Here is a 19,642-nt window from a genome sequence, read left to right as displayed (position 1 = left end):
TTAGTTACTGCAGTAAGGTTTACAAGTGCTAAAGACAGAAGATAAAATGGCTGCCACCATAAATTATACACCCATTATGTACAGTACCTCAAATGAAAAAATTTGGCTACTTTGCACCAAAATAGGATACCTTTTTTCAGTTTGGCACACAAGAAAATCATTTGGTGCATTGGCTACTTTTTTGGCTACAAAAATTTAACTGGCTACATAAATTATTTCATCATTTGTTTTGGCAAATCTACTCATGTCAAACTTTATATGTAGTTTTATAGTTTGTGTGTGGTCCAAGATAATTTTTTCTTCAAATATGGTCCAATGAAGCCAAAAGATTGAATACCTGATAGGGGAATATTCATCAGATTTTCATTAATCTGCAAAATAAATGCTAAGTATATTTCTCTTTACTACTATATTATCAGCATATCATCAACATATCTATATTCCAGTGGAATGCCTTGTTTAAACTTCTAAAACATAGAAACCTGAAACTTTAAGCAAATATCTACAAAGTCTCCTGTCATCAAGTAGTTTAAAAATGCATCTCTCATCTCTAAACTTGTAATTCAATTACTATACTATTATTTGTAGAAATTCTAGAATTATCCTCTTCAATTTCCTTTCTCCTAATTTTTTGTGAAGGAATTTCACCATTAAATTATAAATTGAATCAGATAAAGGCTTTTATATTCCACAATCATTACTTCTTCGTATCTCTTTAACTTTAGTTGTCCAATAAATCCAACAGGGCTTGGAGTAAAAACAGGAGAAATCCTGTTGAATACTTGTCACTAGTTTATTTCTCCACTAAACTTTTGAGATAATATCAAACTGTTGACACAGTTTATAATTTAATTAGGATTGAGAAAATACCTGAGGTTCTTGAAGGCAAGTGTTTACAAAGTTTTGTTATGAAACTTAAAAATTGGTGCAACTCAATTTTATATTAGATAAAAACCTTCTGCTCTCAACATGCAGCCGAAGTTTAGAGGTAAAGATACCATTGCAAAATTTGATAGGATGAAAGTGTCAATCATACACCTAAATCCAAAGATACTCTCACCGTGTGTTGCAGAAGAATTACTTACAGCTATATCAAGTGATAGTTTATTGAATATCAGAAAGGAGAGGGCTGATATAAATCCTTGAGCTTGGATCATGCAGAATAAATTAGCATGTCTTTTGTGTGCTATCATTATATTTAACATGTCTATAATGTTATTAAATGATAATTTAATTTTTATATTTTTATGTTGATGTGTATTGTAAATAATTTAAATTTATATTTATGAATAACTTTGATTGGTTAGAAATACTTGTAATTACTTTAGAATTTAAGACTGATGTTCAAAGCATTCATTTATTCTAAGTTTGTTATGAAATTTATGAGTATTTGTGTTTGTACTAATCTGAAAACAATGTTTTTCCATAGAAATGTTTCTTAAATTAAATGTTTCTGGTTTTTAAATCTTTATGGCATTTTATCTTTAAATAATATGAAATATAAAGCTGATAAAAGCAATGTAAAAGTTCAATTGATTTAAGGTTCAGATGATGATCAAGTACATGAATATATTCCTACTTTAAATACTATACAAAATAATGTACAATAATAAAAGCAAACTATTTAGTCTGATATTAATAAGACTCCAATAAAAATTATTATTAGAAAAGAACAAACCATAATAAAATATATTATATCATCATCAACAAGTTTAAAACTTTATACCAAGAACTATCAGTCATCTTTTGATAGTATGATCCATGATCTCCACTCTTGCAACATTTTATTCTCTGCAGTGGACAGCTGGCTGTTCCACTGTAGAAGATACTACATATTTCTCATCACAGAATTGCCTACACCATTTGCTTTGACATTATTATGTCAGTTCTTATATCTATTGATACACCAGCTAGTTATGGATTTCGGTTCCAGTATGCTACATGCACAATCACATCAGACAACTGCCTACATTTCATCCTATCTGTAATATGTTGCAGATGCAGATGAAGAATAAAATGTATTTTTGTTTTTCAATGTTTTGGGTGAGCACACACTGCACATTTGTGATAACGTCAGAGTACTGTTGCTCATATGCAATCTATACAGCAAAACACAAGCCTATCTATACAACACATCACAAGAAAGACAAAGAAATCAATCATTGTGGGATGTATTCTGGAACATAAAAATAAATAAAAGGTAGATATTTTTCAATGGACTTGATCTTCAATTCTTATTAATAAAAAAATTACCACCTAGTACTTCTAAAAATGCTGCTGATATGCACATAAATAACTAAACATACAAAATTCTTTTCACTTTGAGCAACTTCCAGTACTACAAACTGACTATCAATACTTTTTAGACTATCTGCCTGTATGATGTAGCAGTGCATTTTGATTAAAAAGTAGCCATGTAAAAGTATTGGTTAACTTAGTCATTACTATTTGAGATATTGTTGTGAAATGTACAGTATATTGTTTTGATCAGAAACACTATATTATAAAAATGAAATATTATAAGAATCTAGCTTGATTCCAGTCTAAATCTTACAATTAAGAAATTAGATATTGATGAAATATTAAATTTTTACCATAAATGTAATTTAAGCAGCATTAAGCATTTAAAACAAATTTAAACATTAGTTTCATATTTTTATATTTCTGAACTTTTATGAGTTTTGAAAATAAACTTCAATTACTTATGCAATTTTTAACTTATAACAATTTTTTGCTTAAAACATAATGAGAAATTATACATATAGGTAATACAAGAAACCTGAATTTTAAATCAACTAAAGCTTAATTAAGTTTACTTCACAAATTCAAAATAAGCCACAAATTAGTTAACAGTATCAAATAATCCAAAATTTTACTGGCCAGCTCAAATTTTTAGCATAAGAATTTTTGATCTTTTTAAAAGGCCATCATCAAGACCTTACTCATTGATCAGTATCAAAAAAATTCATACTACTACAATCTCTATGAAACTATTGGTATAAATTAATATAAATAGGTCCACCAATGGCCAAGTGGTTCCGTTCCCTGACACTGGGAGTTCAGTCATGGGTTTGCGCCATGCCAGGATGGGCTGGCCATATAGAGTTTTCCAGGTTTTCTCCATGTCTGTAACACCTGAATAGGGGCCAGTTACCCTTAAAAAGACCTCCTGGAAGGCATCACCCTAGGAAGATCACCCAAGCTTTGCATTGCCATAATTTAACTAAACAAACAATATAAATAACCTCAACTAGATATAAATACCAATAAACCAGCAAAAATAAAATAAAACAAGAACAAATGTTTTCTTCCGTTTTAAACGATCATCCTCAGGTTTGATAAACATATATAAATAAATGAATTTTTTTTTAAATAGAATAGAAATTTAAAAGTTGTATACTGTACATCATAAAATACACACGTGTCTAATGCAGCATTTAACATTATGCTTCAAACTAGATAATATGTTAAGTAACCATTTAAAAAAAGAGAATTTTACAAAACATAAAGTACTAATTCGAGACTTATGGGAGGTCATAGTATACCCTCCATAGAGTTGCAAGAGAGTCCATTTCCTTATAATTGACTGCTGTACCCTTTTCAAAGGCCTTGAATATTTCTAATTGTTCCAGATGTTTCAGGTTGTCAGAGTTAGCAGTGGCTCCAATATATTCGCACAGACAGTTTATCCTGTGATCATGAAGAGCAGTGGTTCTTTAACCAGTGTTCCGCAAAGCTATCTCAAATGTTTCACGAAAGAAAAGATTTTAAAGTTTTTATTCAAATTTATTCCCATTGCTATATTTCATAGATAATTCCATGTTTCTATTTTATTCAATATATTAAAGTCTATTAGTTTATTGCTTCATTGTTTCCTGAGAATAATCTACTTTTCATTGTTTCCTGAGATCAAGTTCTACTTTCAAGAGCTGTCAATATTCATAAGGACTTCCAATGATAAGATATAAGATCTCTCTTTATAGATGGAACAAGAAATCTTTACAGGTGGAACAACACCTTTATTCCATGGAACTCTTATAATCATAAGACAGTTTCTTTTCAGTCGTTATATATAATAAGGTGCTAGCTAACATCTACAGGGAAATATCCTACTATATGAATAATAGGATTGCTTACAGGAGATCTACAGTTTTTTGAGTATCAGAAATAATAAGGACCCATTGAAGAGGAGCTGCAAAGCCAAGAATCTATACTATCCCTGTACATGATCACAGGGTGAATTGTCTGTGCAAATATATTGGAGCCATTGTTCGATGCCTCAAAATGAGGATTAAGGAGCATCAATATACTATTAGAAATAGTGAAGTATAAATTGAGAAATGAAAATTTTACAAGCAAAGAATTGCTGAAATAAAGTACTGAATAAGGTGTGGAATTCTATGTAGTTACAGATTTTACAGTTTACAGTTTTTCAAAACGAAAAAAAAAAAACACAAGTGCATTCTATACCAAGGTTAAAAGCAGTCATAGTGGATCAACAAAATATTAATTGTTGAGTTTTATGATGACAAAGTTTGTCAATTTTCTGTTAATTTCAAGTGTGCACAGACTTTTGAGTCAATTTTTCTTGTTAAAAACAAAAATTTTTTTAAAATTTAGTTTACAATTTTGTAAAATATTTGAACATGAGATGTTTGTTGAAGTATAAATGATTTTATATAAGATAATTATTTCATTTCTCATAAATAAATTTATTTGTCATGACATAATTCTTGAAAATTAACAGTGTATGTTCACTTTTGACTCTGACTATAATCTATAATGTATGTATGTATGTAAGATTAATCTCTTAAAAGTACTTAACATTAAAACATTAAAATAATAAATTCTTGAAATTAAACCTGAGGTATGCTGTCATCAGAATTATATTCTGATTCCACTATTCATGAAATTTAATACTGTAATAAAAGCATTGTCTATTATTTACTGTATAAAGTTTTTAATCCTCTGATGCAATAAACATTTTAAAAACTTCCAATTTCAGAACCTACTCAAAGCATTTATTATTTATGATGTATCAGGGATAGCAAAAAGTTATCTATCCACAATTTATCAAATTTTAGATTAAAAACTTAAATAATTTTTATTGAGATTTATCTTTTAACTTTACCTGTCAAAATTTGACAAAACCATGTCATTCAAAGAAATTTTTTCTTCTAAATCTTATAGTGAAGTAGTAAAAATGCATGCATTGAATGGTTAATTATATTATACAGTAAGACCCTGCTTAACACTGATTCAATATAATGCTGACTGCTTGAAACCTAAAAAAAACTCAAAATTTACACCCATTTAAATTATTGCAGAATTTTATAGATTCGTACATAAGACGATTATTTACAAACACGAACTAATCAGAAAAAAGTGGCAAAAAGGCGTACTTTCTTTAAATCTATGTTTGTTTGGTGCAATTTTGGAAAAAATATAACATCATGGATGCTATAGGCAATATCAGCTTGGCTTGGCAAGAATTAACTGATAAATGCACAAATGAAGTGTGGAAGAAGTTATGGCTGAAGGTACCCAAGAATTCTCAACAAGAAGAGCCTATCACTGTATCGTTAGGCTGATCAAACTCAACCTAATAGATATAGCAGGACTGGGAGATATAGACGAGCAGGATATTAAGAAGTTACCACAGGTTTCTGGTGACAGTCTTATCAAGACGACCTTCAAGAACTGGCAGAACAATGAATCCATGTAGAACTGGAAAATAATGATTCTGAAAACAAAGAACCAAAAAAATTTCTCTACAGATTTCCTTAGTAAAACTTTGATAACAATAACCGAAATTGTTGATCAAATTGTAGCAAATGATCTAGATTTTGAACGGAATGCAAAAGCAAAACAAGGCATTTTGGATGCAATCTTCTACTACCAACATTTGCTTATGGAAAGAAAAAAGCAACAAATGAAACTTCACAACTTTATTGCAAAAAAAAAAAAAAACAAGAATTTCAGAAAAGTCATTACCTTTGTCACAAAAAATGAACTATTAATATAGAAAAAATGAACAAATTAATATTATTATTATACATTTCTGTGTGCATATGTTTATGTGTTATTTAACATATATTATTATACAAGTTAATATAAAAATAACTTAAAATTAAAGTAAAATTTTTCTATTTTTGGTCACGTGTTTCCCTATCCTATTTACTCTATGTTAAAATGATTTTGTTAAAATAACCAAAGTGCTAAACGAAACAGCATTAATGCTGTTTCATTTAGTGCTTTGTCATCTAGGAACGCATTCCCCGTTCCTAGCATTAAGCAGGGTCTTACTGTACATCTATATGAATGATCTCCAAATCTTATCTCTCTTATCTATGTTATATCTATGATGTTGTTAGCTTGATATATTTTTCATCAATTTCTTGGATTGTAACCTTGGAATTTTTCATAGACAGTCTGTCCTAGATATGTTGGTTCCATTCCTCATCATGTAGCCATCCTAAATAATGGCTCTAGCTGAACCCATGGTAGACATGAAGAATGATACTCTTCAAACTCATAGAATAAAGAGTTTTAAAAAAAAATTACTTGTTCAAAAGTAATCCTTCAAAAGATTTTCAACTTCTAAATTTTTTTATTATGATTTTTTCTGGTTTGGGGTAGATATGTCAAAAAAAATGATAATAACTTTTAGATTGTTTCTGTTTGTTGAAGAACAGAAGTTAGTTTTTTCAGGGTTTTTTTCCTCAATTATTTATCAGAAAGAATTTTATAATCTGGATATTATATATATTAATAAACTATTTAATTTTATTACAATGATGTCACATAGTTTCAGAATACTGCTAACTTATAAGATTGATTCTGTATTGACAATGAAGAAATCAATCTTGTGGACTAATACATGTCAGCAAATAACCTCAAGTATTTTTAGTCCCCTCTTCTAAAAGTTTTGTTTGTTTGTTTGTTATAAGTTATAGCAGTTATAGGTTGTTATAAGTTTGTTATATAAGTTATAGCAACGCAATACACGGGTGATCTGTCTAGGGGTATGCCTTCCAGGTCTTTTTAAGAGTAACTGGCCCCTATTTAGGCATTGCAGACATGGAGAAAACCTGGAAATCTCCACGTGGCCAGCCCGTCCGAGAAAGGCACAAACCCACGACTGAACTCCCAGTGTTCAGGGTACAAAGACCATTTGGCCACTGGTGGGCTCTTCTAAAAAAGAAAACAATGTTTTAGGATATTGTTCTAATACTTTTGATTTTAAATTTTTCATCAATTTTTGAATCATTTAACATTGTACATTCTAATTTTCAAGTACTACATTCTGAAAAGTCCTTTTTACAACTACAATTCCTTTTATTTTTGCTCGCATGGGAATTGCCTACAATAGTGTGACCAGACATCCCAAATTTCCGGGGACCATCCCAGTTTTGCCTGTTTTTAATATTTCATTGTAGAATCAAGCTTTGAATAGAGTAATTTTAATAACATGCCAATATAACATCGCAAAAAATAAATAATTTTTTTAAAAATAATCAATCAGTTTTAAACCTCCTTTTCCTTGATTCTGAATGTAAATGTTATTGTAAATGTTAGCTACACCCTAGAAAACTGCTAACAGTATCCAGCAGCGAGAAAACCTTATCGTTCCACAAGTTCGTAACATATATAAATTAAATGCATAAATTATCATAAACAAATAAATAAATAGAAAAAAATTGAACTATTGAAACAATATTAATAATAAAGCTTACTTTCTCGATTAGGGTCTGGTATTTACTAGGAGATTCTTCCAATAATTCATCCGTTTCTGCTTCTTTGACACTGGGTAAACCAGTAGGACGGTTACGATGTGTTTTTCTCCTCTGTTTTGTCTTTCCCATTTTCGGTATTCATAGAAAAAAATAATGATAAAGTAAATAAAATTGACTAACCACAAACACGTGGAACCACGAACAGATTCTAGTCGGCCTACACAACGACTCCTGCCGGCAAGAAATAATGATCAAGTCGATAATATAAAACAGCATTTTCGTATTTATATTAGTTATTATTACTGTATTTTTAAAATTGAAAGAATTAAATATCATTATATTTGATTAATAATTTTGAATTTTAAAAATAAATAATAAAATATTTATAATAAATTTAATTCAATGAACAATATATTTTTTTTCATTTTAAATTTACATTAATATATTATTAAAACTCATTTTGTCTTTGTAATTTTAGAATCTTTTTTTCGCTTTATTTTATTTATAATTAAAATTAAAAATTAAATTATTTTTAATTATTTATAATCATTACAATTAACATTAATAATTTTGGAATTACATTATGTAGTTAAATAGCCGAATCACAAGATTAGGAGAGTCCGGAATCGATTCCCATCCCTCTACTTCTGTATACATCTCACGGGGCCTATCCAATCTTTATTGTTTATTTCTTCAGTTCTCCTTTGATATAATCCATTATTTAATTTAGAAGCGGCGTAAAATCTTAATTACTGAAATCCTTTATTTAAAAATTAATTTTTATAACGTTTTTTCTATTATATTTTTAATGAGAAAGGAAAATTATACAACGCTTTCGGCACTTGAAAATTACACTATTAACAATTTATTATGGAATAAAAAGACCAAATACTTATTTAAAAAAAAAAAAAAAAAAAAAAAAACTTCTTTTTTGTATCCTCACGAAATTGTATAAATGATGAAATAATGGCTTCATATTTAAAACTTAATAGTAGATCTGATAGAGCAATATTGCTTTAATCCATGTATTATATCAATTTAATCCACTTCCATAACCTTAATCTCATATTGAACATCGCGGGCATCGATAGATCAATTTCTCTTCGCATTAACCAAAATTAATGGTTCACTTCATTGCACGAATTCAATAAACTCTTAAAGAAGAAAAAAACAGTTTTAAGCCTTGAAATTTCTCAAGATTTACATTTTATTTACATTAGAAGTTTGATGGTAATCCAATAGACTACAGTCGACCCCCCCTATAACACTGTTGATTATTCCGTTTTATATGAATTCCATGTTGTACGAGTCACTTAGATTTTACAAATACACAGCCCGGCTCACGTATTTGTAAAATCTATGTGACTCGTACAACATGGAATTCATATAAAACGGAATTATCAACAGTGTTATAGGGGGGTCGACTGTATTGTGTAGACTATATTTTAGATTAAAGATAAAAAAAATAATAAACAGTTTCAGGCAATATTAAGTAAATAAATTTAAAAGGGGGATTCTTTCATAATAATCGCTAACCTCTATTTTCCTATTAAACAATACTTAATTAGTGTAATTACTGCTTATTTTCGTGTGTAAAATTTATAAAATAATAGATAAATTTAGCGATAGAAGCTTCGTAATACATTATAATTATTTATAAGTAATTATATATAGAGGTTTATAGGCTATATAAATTATTTATGGATTTATTTTATTAATTTTAGAGATATATTTCTCACTCACTTTTATCCATTTTCTAAATATATTAATTTAATAATTAATGGAATAAATCAAATATTATCGTGCGATAAATTTGAAAGTTAAAATTTAAAGATTATAACAAAAATTTCCTCGCATTATATTAAGAATTATTGACATTTAATAATACAATACTCAGCACAAACCTCCGAACAATGGCCACGGAAGTTATTTTGTTCCTCGGTTTAAAGTTCCTCGATTTAAAAGGTTTAAATTTGTATTTAAAAAATAATAATTATTATTATTTTCTTTATAAAAAAATCAATAAAAATAAGCTATTTACTCCACTAATGTTTGAAACGTTTTAAGGAAGATTTAAAAATATTTATGTGATTCTACCATAGAAAAGAAAGAAGAAAAATAAAAAGGAATATTTCCTGGTATGAAAGATTTTTCATAGTTTTTTCCATCATATCTCTTTTAATTTTCGAAACATATACGTAAATATCATCTTGTCTGCTACATCCATAACAGACACGGTCGTTGATTTATATATATTGATTTCAGATCTTCGCCTCTACTTTACATAACTTGACAGAGTTAAATCGATAAATTTCTTGCAAATTCTACAGATATTTACAAGAACGTTTGCTTCTACAATTCTCTCTCATTTTCTACCAAATATTTTTTTTACAATTTTAACAAAAATAATTACAGTCGACCCCCCTATAACACTGTTGATTATTCCGTTTTATATGAATTCCATGTTGTACGAGTCACATAGATTTTACAAATACGTGTGCTGGGCTGTGAACGGCTCACGTATTTGTAAGATCTAAGTGACTCGTACAACATGGAATTCATATAAAACGGAATAATCAACAGTGTTATAGGGGGGTCGACTGTAATTATTTTTGTTAAAATTGTAAAAAAAATATTTGGTAGAAAATGAGAGAGAATNATTTTTATGTTTAATTAAAACAGAAAAATTCGCCATTAAACATTGCAAAAACCATTTAAAAAAGAAAAAAAGTTTGACGTAACAAAGGGTGGAAAAACCCATTGAAGTTAGTGTCTCCATCTATCGTTAAGAAATTAAATACATTTTATATTAGAATTTCGTGGGATAATTTGTCGACTTTTCAATCTAAATTAGTAATTTATTTCGATTTTTCTGGATGAAACAATTTGTTTTTATAAAAGATTTTGACATTCTTATCCCCACTTTTTTATTTATTTAATTTATTTTCCGGTTTAATAGTTTCTTTTGCCAGTTTTAATTAATGGAAAACGTAGACATAGCTTCGGGATGTGGGTTAACCTATTTAGTTTTCCTTAATTGTTACAAATACGAGAACTTATAAGATTATTCGTTTATTGTTTAGAAAAGAAATTCTCATAAACAAAGTATACAATTTTAAGGCTCATAATATTTGCTTTAATTACGTTTATAGTCGGTTGTTATTATCGAGTGACTCGTTGACGCATCGTCGCTTCGCACCGCACTTATCTTTTATATAAACTCCTTATCAAACGTTATCTGTTTCTATTTGTTATATAATAAATATTTACTTTTAAATAGAATTTAATTTATTTTATATTTAATTTAAAATGTTTATTATTTAAAGAGAACGACAAGCGACGCGACGACGACGACGACGACGACGACGACGCGCTCGTCGTCGCGACGAACGTGTTTACAAACTTTTTGAACTTGTGTTAATAAAATAATTTATTTATTCAGTTTTAAAATTTTCTAATTAGTAATTAAAGGAATATTTTAAAAGTTTAATTATCGTACTTTTTAAATTTAATCATTAAACAAAGCTGAAATTCTGCTTAGATTTCAAATTGTAAGCGCGATCTCCGCGACACGCAATCGACCGAGATTACTTAATTAACAATCGCGTGAATAATATTTTAAAGAGGGCTTTTTAACATACGAAAGTCGATCCTTTCGACAATAAAGTATGGCATACGAGAAGAATGCCCATTACGAAGAAAGAAAGAAAAAAAAAAAAAGGTTAAGCGGCGAAGGGGACACAATGTTTGATCATTAAGAGAGACAAGCAGTTGATTCACATTCTCACCTTTTGTTAATCGTACGTCTACATCTCACCAGGAAACTCGGAAGAAATGCGATTAAAATGTTAAAAAGAGGACATATTTCATTGCAGGGACATTGGGTACCATTGTATGCGTGTAACATAAAAGATACCAGCCGAGTTTCGTTGGCTTACTTCTTACAATTGGACTACAAAAAGGCAGTTTTAAATATTAGACAAACGTGACTAGACGATGAGTTAACGTGATGATACCAAATGTTTTATCCTTCCAGCTATGTCGGACATTCTACTAAAAGGAAATATATATATATATATAATACTTCACGTAATTATTACTTTATATAATTTAACATCAAATGAGCTACGTGAATGGTATAAAAATATAGATTTTAATCTTTCAAATTTTTTTTTTCGCGTTAGAAAGGCGTGTACAAGTACTAATAAGGCCCGGAGGATTCAACTTTTAGGGAGTTTCATACAACGTAAAGAATGTACAAAGTCGACCCCCCTATAACACTGTTGATAATTCCATTTTATATGAATTCCATGTTATACGAGTCACTTAGATTTTACAAATATGTGTGCTGGGCTGTGAACGGTTCACGTATTTGTAAAATTTAAATGACTCGTACAACATGGAATTCATATAAAACGGAATTATCAACAGCGTTATAGGGGGGTCGACTTGTAGTTATATAAGCAATAGAATATAAATTTCTTTGTTAAAATTAAGAAATCTCAAGCCAACACAAGATCCTCCTGTGTAGAAAAGAAATCAAAACTGGAATTTCTGAAAACTTGAATTTATTCTTCCGAACAGGTTTAAAAATTGTACACATTCTTTTCTTGGACCCTCTGTAAAATATATAAAAACCATTAAACATTTACATTTTCGATCAAAATTAAGGAATGTGATTCCAATTTTTTTGGTTGATTGAAAAGATAGAATCGAAGATAAAAACCATATTCCCGTGTTAAGAGGTTCGAAAGAGATTATCGTCCATTTGACAATTTAACATTTTGACTTTCAACTCGATCTTTCAACATTTTATTGAGGGCCGAATAAATTAAAGTGTGTTTTGCAACGATACGCAACAGACTGGATATAGAAACATTCTCATAAATGTTTAAAATTTGCAAACAGTATCGAGGCTTTTTTTGTGTGTTTGTGTGTGTGTTTTTAACACGAACAGTGCAGTTGGGTAAAAATGGTGCACACGAGGGGGGTTTTCTTAGTTATCTTCCATAACATCGCGTTTATAATTCTCCAAAATAAATACATAAATAAAAAATTCCATAAACGACGATGAGGAAGCCCTTTTTTTTTGTAAACCGTTCTATATACACCTAGTGTATAAATAGTTATATTTATATATATTTTTATATATATATATATATACAACAAAAAAGAGACACAAGGCAGCTGGTGATGATCGCTTTGGTGACATTTAACTGGACGCCTCGGCCGGGGGTACTACACTATCATCAGTGACAGAAACGGGTGACTCCGCTCCTTCTTCTAACATACTACTGCATTCGCTACTTTCTAGATCTTTCAAGTCACCAGAAGACGAACTTTGACCCGGCGATGACTCCGACATCTCCTCTAACGAATTGTCTTCCACGCATGTTGTCAGTACTTGATGAGCTTTTTGGAGATGATGATCGAGGCTCTTGGCGTGTTCGAATACGTCCCCGCAGACGGTACACACGTGATCGTAATGTTTTTGATGAGCATTCACCATATGTCGTCTCAATTGTCGTGTGGAAGAAAATGTTTCACTGCACATTTCGCATGGATGAGTAGTGGAAGTTATGTGAATCCTCATGTGTTCTTTCACGTGACATTTTCTGGAAAAGGTTTTTCCGCAATGAGGACACATGAACGGTTTAAGACCCGTGTGCGATTTTAAATGAGCTTTTCTGTTTTCCTTTCTGGCAAATCGTTTCTTACAGATTGGACATTCGTAAGGTTTTTCTCCACTGTGGGATCGCATGTGGATATTGAGATTCCTCGAAAGAGCAAATTCTTTATTACATTGTGGGCAAATGAATTTAGTTCCCTGCGTATGGATTCTCATATGACCTTGAAGATTGCTCATACAAGGGAATACTTTTTCACATTCCGTACACGGGAAATACTTCTTTCCTTCGTGAAGATCAGTATCGCTGTGACACCTGAAGTGATGTTGCTGCATATCGGCCGACGTGTAGAACACTTCCGGACATAAAGAGCACTTCAAAGTTCCTCCTTTTTGTTCGTGAATTTTTCGATGATTGTTTAGATTGACAAAATTTGCAAAGACTTTGTTACATTCGGGACACTGCAATTGATTACAGTGACTATGTGCTATCCCGTGATGTTCTAATTCTGCACGAAAAAAGAATCTTTGATGGCATTGGCTGCAATCGTAAGGTCGTGAATTGAGTCCGTGATCTAACATGTGTGATTGGATGAGATGAGGTGTGGTAAAGACCGAACTGCAAATGTAACACGCATAACTGGAGCATCCTTCGAACGTGTGTTCTATCAAATGACACTGCAGTTTGGCTGGAGAATCGAAAACTTTGTGGCACAGATTGCATTCGTGATTGGTTCCTTCTTGAAGAACGTGAGTCGCAACGTGTAACTGAATCTCTCCTTCGGTTTCAAAAGACATTTGACATTTAATACACTGATATGTTTTCTTATGAGTAAGTTTATGTTTCTCTAGTTCCGAAATACTTTCAAATTTGACTTGACATTCTGAGCAACGAAGATCTTCAGTTTTGCTGTGAAAACAATCTTTGCACATGTAAGTATGCATACTTTCGTGNAAATAGCGTAGTAATTAAAGGAATATTTTAAAAGTTTAATTATCGTACTTTTTAAATTTAATCATTAAACAAAGCTGAAATTCTGCTTAGATTTCAAATTGTAAGCGCGATCTCCGCGACACGCAATCGACCGAGATTACTTAATTAACAATCGCGTGAATAATATTTTAAAGAGGGCTTTTTAACATACGAAAGTCGATCCTTTCGACAATAAAGTATGGCATACGAGAAGAATGCCCATTACGAAGAAAGAAAGAAAAAAAAAAAAAGGTTAAGCGGCGAAGGGGACACAATGTTTGATCATTAAGAGAGACAAGCAGTTGATTCACATTCTCACCTTTTGTTAATCGTACGTCTACATCTCACCAGGAAACTCGGAAGAAATGCGATTAAAATGTTAAAAAGAGGACATATTTCATTGCAGGGACATTGGGTACCATTGTATGCGTGTAACATAAAAGATACCAGCCGAGTTTCGTTGGCTTACTTCTTACAATTGGACTACAAAAAGGCAGTTTTAAATATTAGACAAACGTGACTAGACGATGAGTTAACGTGATGATACCAAATGTTTTATCCTTCCAGCTATGTCGGACATTCTACTAAAAGGAAATATATATATATATATAATACTTCACGTAATTATTACTTTATATAATTTAACATCANTCTACTGTATTTGATGAAAACGTTACATAAAACTGGGGTTGAGTAATCATCCGAAATTATTATTATATTTTCGACTAGAAATCATTGGATTTATGCAATTTTAATTTAATTAATGTCGTATAAAACTGACTGCTCGTACAAGCCCCAAAATGGCGGCTCAAGAAGTAGGTCACGCGTGTCCTGACCTTATATAGACCTTGCTTTAAAAGAAATGGCATTCAGGATACGTATTACCTATTATTTGGAACTGTGGTCATACTTAAGCATTAATATTTAAACATTTTAGAAGATTTTAATGAATCTTTTATGTGGCGTATAACATGAATATTATATTTATCAATGACTATCGTATAGACTTTATAGATTATCAATATTGAAAATGCATTATTGCAACTTTTATACGTGTAATTATTACTTTATATAATTTAACATCAAATGAGCTACGTGAATGGTATAAAAATATAGATTTTAATCTTTCAAATTTTTTTTTTCGCGTTAGAAAGGCGTGTACAAGTACTAATAAGGCCCGGAGGATTCAACTTTTAGGGAGTTTCATACAACGTAAAGAATGTACAAAGTCGACCCCCCTATAACACTGTTGATAATTCCATTTTATATGAATTCCATGTTATACGAGTCACTTAGATTTTACAAATATGTGTGCTGGGCTGTGAACGGTTCACGTATTTGTAAAATTTAAATGACTCGTACAACATGGAATTCATATAAAACGGAATTATCAACAGCGTTATAGGGGGGTCGACTTGTAGTTATATAAGCAATAGAATATAAATTTCTTTGTTAAAATTAAGAAATCTCAAGCCAACACAAGATCCTCCTGTGTAGAAAAGAAATCAAAACTGGAATTTCTGAAAACTTGAATTTATTCTTCCGAACAGGTTTAAAAATTGTACACATTCTTTTCTTGGACCCTCTGTAAAATATATAAAAACCATTAAACATTTACATTTTCGATCAAAATTAAGGAATGTGATTCCAATTTTTTTGGTTGATTGAAAAGATAGAATCGAAGATAAAAACCATATTCCCGTGTTAAGAGGTTCGAAAGAGATTATCGTCCATTTGACAATTTAACATTTTGACTTTCAACTCGATCTTTCAACATTTTATTGAGGGCCGAATAAATTAAAGTGTGTTTTGCAACGATACGCAACAGACTGGATATAGAAACATTCTCATAAATGTTTAAAATTTGCAAACAGTATCGAGGCTTTTTTTGTGTGTTTGTGTGTGTGTTTTTAACACGAACAGTGCAGTTGGGTAAAAATGGTGCACACGAGGGGGGTTTTCTTAGTTATCTTCCATAACATCGCGTTTATAATTCTCCAAAATAAATACATAAATAAAAAATTCCATAAACGACGATGAGGAAGCCCTTTTTTTTTGTAAACCGTTCTATATACACCTAGTGTATAAATAGTTATATTTATATATATTTTTATATATATATATATATACAACAAAAAAGAGACACAAGGCAGCTGGTGATGATCGCTTTGGTGACATTTAACTGGACGCCTCGGCCGGGGGTACTACACTATCATCAGTGACAGAAACGGGTGACTCCGCTCCTTCTTCTAACATACTACTGCATTCGCTACTTTCTAGATCTTTCAAGTCACCAGAAGACGAACTTTGACCCGGCGATGACTCCGACATCTCCTCTAACGAATTGTCTTCCACGCATGTTGTCAGTACTTGATGAGCTTTTTGGAGATGATGATCGAGGCTCTTGGCGTGTTCGAATACGTCCCCGCAGACGGTACACACGTGATCGTAATGTTTTTGATGAGCATTCACCATATGTCGTCTCAATTGTCGTGTGGAAGAAAATGTTTCACTGCACATTTCGCATGGATGAGTAGTGGAAGTTATGTGAATCCTCATGTGTTCTTTCACGTGACATTTTCTGGAAAAGGTTTTTCCGCAATGAGGACACATGAACGGTTTAAGACCCGTGTGCGATTTTAAATGAGCTTTTCTGTTTTCCTTTCTGGCAAATCGTTTCTTACAGATTGGACATTCGTAAGGTTTTTCTCCACTGTGGGATCGCATGTGGATATTGAGATTCCTCGAAAGAGCAAATTCTTTATTACATTGTGGGCAAATGAATTTAGTTCCCTGCGTATGGATTCTCATATGACCTTGAAGATTGCTCATACAAGGGAATACTTTTTCACATTCCGTACACGGGAAATACTTCTTTCCTTCGTGAAGATCAGTATCGCTGTGACACCTGAAGTGATGTTGCTGCATATCGGCCGACGTGTAGAACACTTCCGGACATAAAGAGCACTTCAAAGTTCCTCCTTTTTGTTCGTGAATTTTTCGATGATTGTTTAGATTGACAAAATTTGCAAAGACTTTGTTACATTCGGGACACTGCAATTGATTACAGTGACTATGTGCTATCCCGTGATGTTCTAATTCTGCACGAAAAAAGAATCTTTGATGGCATTGGCTGCAATCGTAAGGTCGTGAATTGAGTCCGTGATCTAACATGTGTGATTGGATGAGATGAGGTGTGGTAAAGACCGAACTGCAAATGTAACACGCATAACTGGAGCATCCTTCGAACGTGTGTTCTATCAAATGACACTGCAGTTTGGCTGGAGAATCGAAAACTTTGTGGCACAGATTGCATTCGTGATTGGTTCCTTCTTGAAGAACGTGAGTCGCAACGTGTAACTGAATCTCTCCTTCGGTTTCAAAAGACATTTGACATTTAATACACTGATATGTTTTCTTATGAGTAAGTTTATGTTTCTCTAGTTCCGAAATACTTTCAAATTTGACTTGACATTCTGAGCAACGAAGATCTTCAGTTTTGCTGTGAAAACAATCTTTGCACATGTAAGTATGCATACTTTCGTGTTTTCCTGTGATTATAAGATTGCTGGCTTCAAATTGTCTAGTACACACACAACAAGAATAGAGTGTCTCGCAGTTCTTCAAATGAAACCTGGCGTGGATTTGCACTTCAACATCTGACATTAATGTCTGTCGACAAACGACGCATGGAGTGGGTAAACCACTGTTGTGTTTTTGAACATGAGCAAAAAATTGTTCTTCCGATTTTAAAACCACTCTACATACCACACATGTACTTCCTGTTACAACTTTACAATGAGTCAATTTATGTTCGGCCAAGGTGGTAGCAGAAGGACAGATCTCATCACAGATATTACATTTATGTTTACTGGGAGTTACAGTGTGAGATTTCATATGATTTTCCAGCTCCGTTCTCGATTTGCACGACTCGTTACAATAAGCACAAAACAAACTGACTGCACTTTGTCCTGTTTTCTGAGTGCGGACATTGTGAACTTGTCTACGATGTGTGCTCAGGGATGAATCTGATGGAAATGTATTATCGCACAGTTCACAACGAATGGTTTTTCTGTGATCGGAAGTCGGAGACGTAGTGTCGTGTCTCGTTCTTGTTTTCAAGCTCAGATTTTGTACATTATCATCAATATCTTGTGGATCCGTTGAAGCCATGGTTTCGCCAGAATGACGAGTTTGCAAATGTCGATCTAACAAAAATTCAACATGGAAAGCCTCATCACAAAGTGTACACACAAATTGCTTTTTATGACTCTGAAGATGATATTGTAACTGCAATTCTGTAGGAAAAGACAATTCGCATAAGAGACACCTGAAAGGTTGGTGTTTTGATAAATGAGCAACTTTAACGTGTAGTTGGAATTCCATTTCGGTTCTGAATACAGAATTACATGTGGTACACTGAAACAATCGGCACTCATTACTATGTTTAACAGCAAAATGAACTTGAATAGTAACTTTAGAATCAAACATTTCTTTGCAAAGAGCGCATCTATACAGATGATGAGCGTGAATATCCATAAGATGTTTTTGCAATTCATCCGGTTTAGTAAATAATTTTAAACAACACTGGCAACCATATTCTGTACTGGTAGAGAGAAAATGGGTAATCACGTGATTATCGAGTTGTTCTTCGCTACCAAACTCTCCGTCACATTCAGTACAAGAGAACTTGATCACGTCTAAGTGAGTCTTCAAATGGTTTCTAAACGACTCGAAATCGGGAAATGCTGCATTGCACTGGCTACAGAGTAAAGTATTAGGATTGTTGAATTGAGAAGCACCGTTATAAAGAACGTGTTCTGTTTTAGCTTTCTTCCTTCCATTAGTTATGGGATGATCGACAGGTTCTGTTTTCAAAGGCACACTTCCAGTTTCGTGGATAGTGCGAACGTGATCAGTGAGCATTGCAACACTCGAAAATACCATATTGCATTGGAAACAATAAACGTTTTCTCTACATTTAGACAACACATCCGTGAAACTATGCACCGTTAACGTATGCTGTTGTAAACTTTGAACAGAAGAAAATTTCATGGTACAATACTCACAGTCGAAATTGCCAGCCTGGTCGATTCTTGATGGAGGACAGTGAACTATACTAGGATCTGTTAACTGTTCATTAATGTGATTCGATTGCACGTGTAGTTGGAGTTCTTCGAAATTATTAAATTCGCCTTTATTGCATAAGCTACATGTAAAGTTTATATTGTTGAGTCCATTAACTTGTTCCGGTTCTTCCTTATGCAGCTGGAAAAGGAAAGAAAAGTTTAATTAGATATCTCTGTT

The 19,642-nt window shown here is 31.9% G+C and overlaps 2 protein-coding genes across 2 annotated transcripts in view; both read right to left on the bottom strand.

Moving 5' to 3' along the window:
* LOC111631314 (HEAT repeat-containing protein 3-like) overlaps positions 1 to 7,977 on the bottom strand; it is a 37,820-nt gene extending 29,843 nt beyond the window's left edge. The window contains exon 1 of the mRNA XM_023375531.1: positions 7,737 to 7,977. Coding sequence (XP_023231299.1) covers positions 7,737 to 7,865 — 129 coding nt within the window. The 5' untranslated portion in view covers positions 7,866 to 7,977. The remainder of the gene's footprint in view (positions 1 to 7,736) is intronic.
* Positions 7,978 to 12,317: 4,340 nt separating this feature from the next.
* The window catches only part of LOC111631316 (zinc finger protein 423-like), a 62,209-nt gene continuing 54,884 nt past the window's right edge, over positions 12,318 to 19,642 (bottom strand). Inside the window, exons 7-8 of the mRNA XM_023375533.1 lie at positions 16,524 to 19,603; positions 12,318 to 14,308 (exon numbers count right to left, since the gene is read on the bottom strand). Of these exons, the coding sequence (XP_023231301.1) occupies positions 12,949 to 14,308; positions 16,524 to 19,603 (4,440 nt within the window). The 3' untranslated portion in view covers positions 12,318 to 12,948. The remainder of the gene's footprint in view (positions 14,309 to 16,523; positions 19,604 to 19,642) is intronic.

The sequence above is a fragment of the Centruroides sculpturatus genome, unplaced genomic scaffold, assembly GCF_000671375.1.
Source record: "Centruroides sculpturatus isolate CEXI.00-Female unplaced genomic scaffold, Cexi_2.0 scaffold293, whole genome shotgun sequence".
NCBI lineage: Eukaryota > Metazoa > Arthropoda > Arachnida > Scorpiones > Buthidae > Centruroides > Centruroides sculpturatus.
This window is presented reverse-complemented; position numbering and strand designations above follow the sequence as displayed.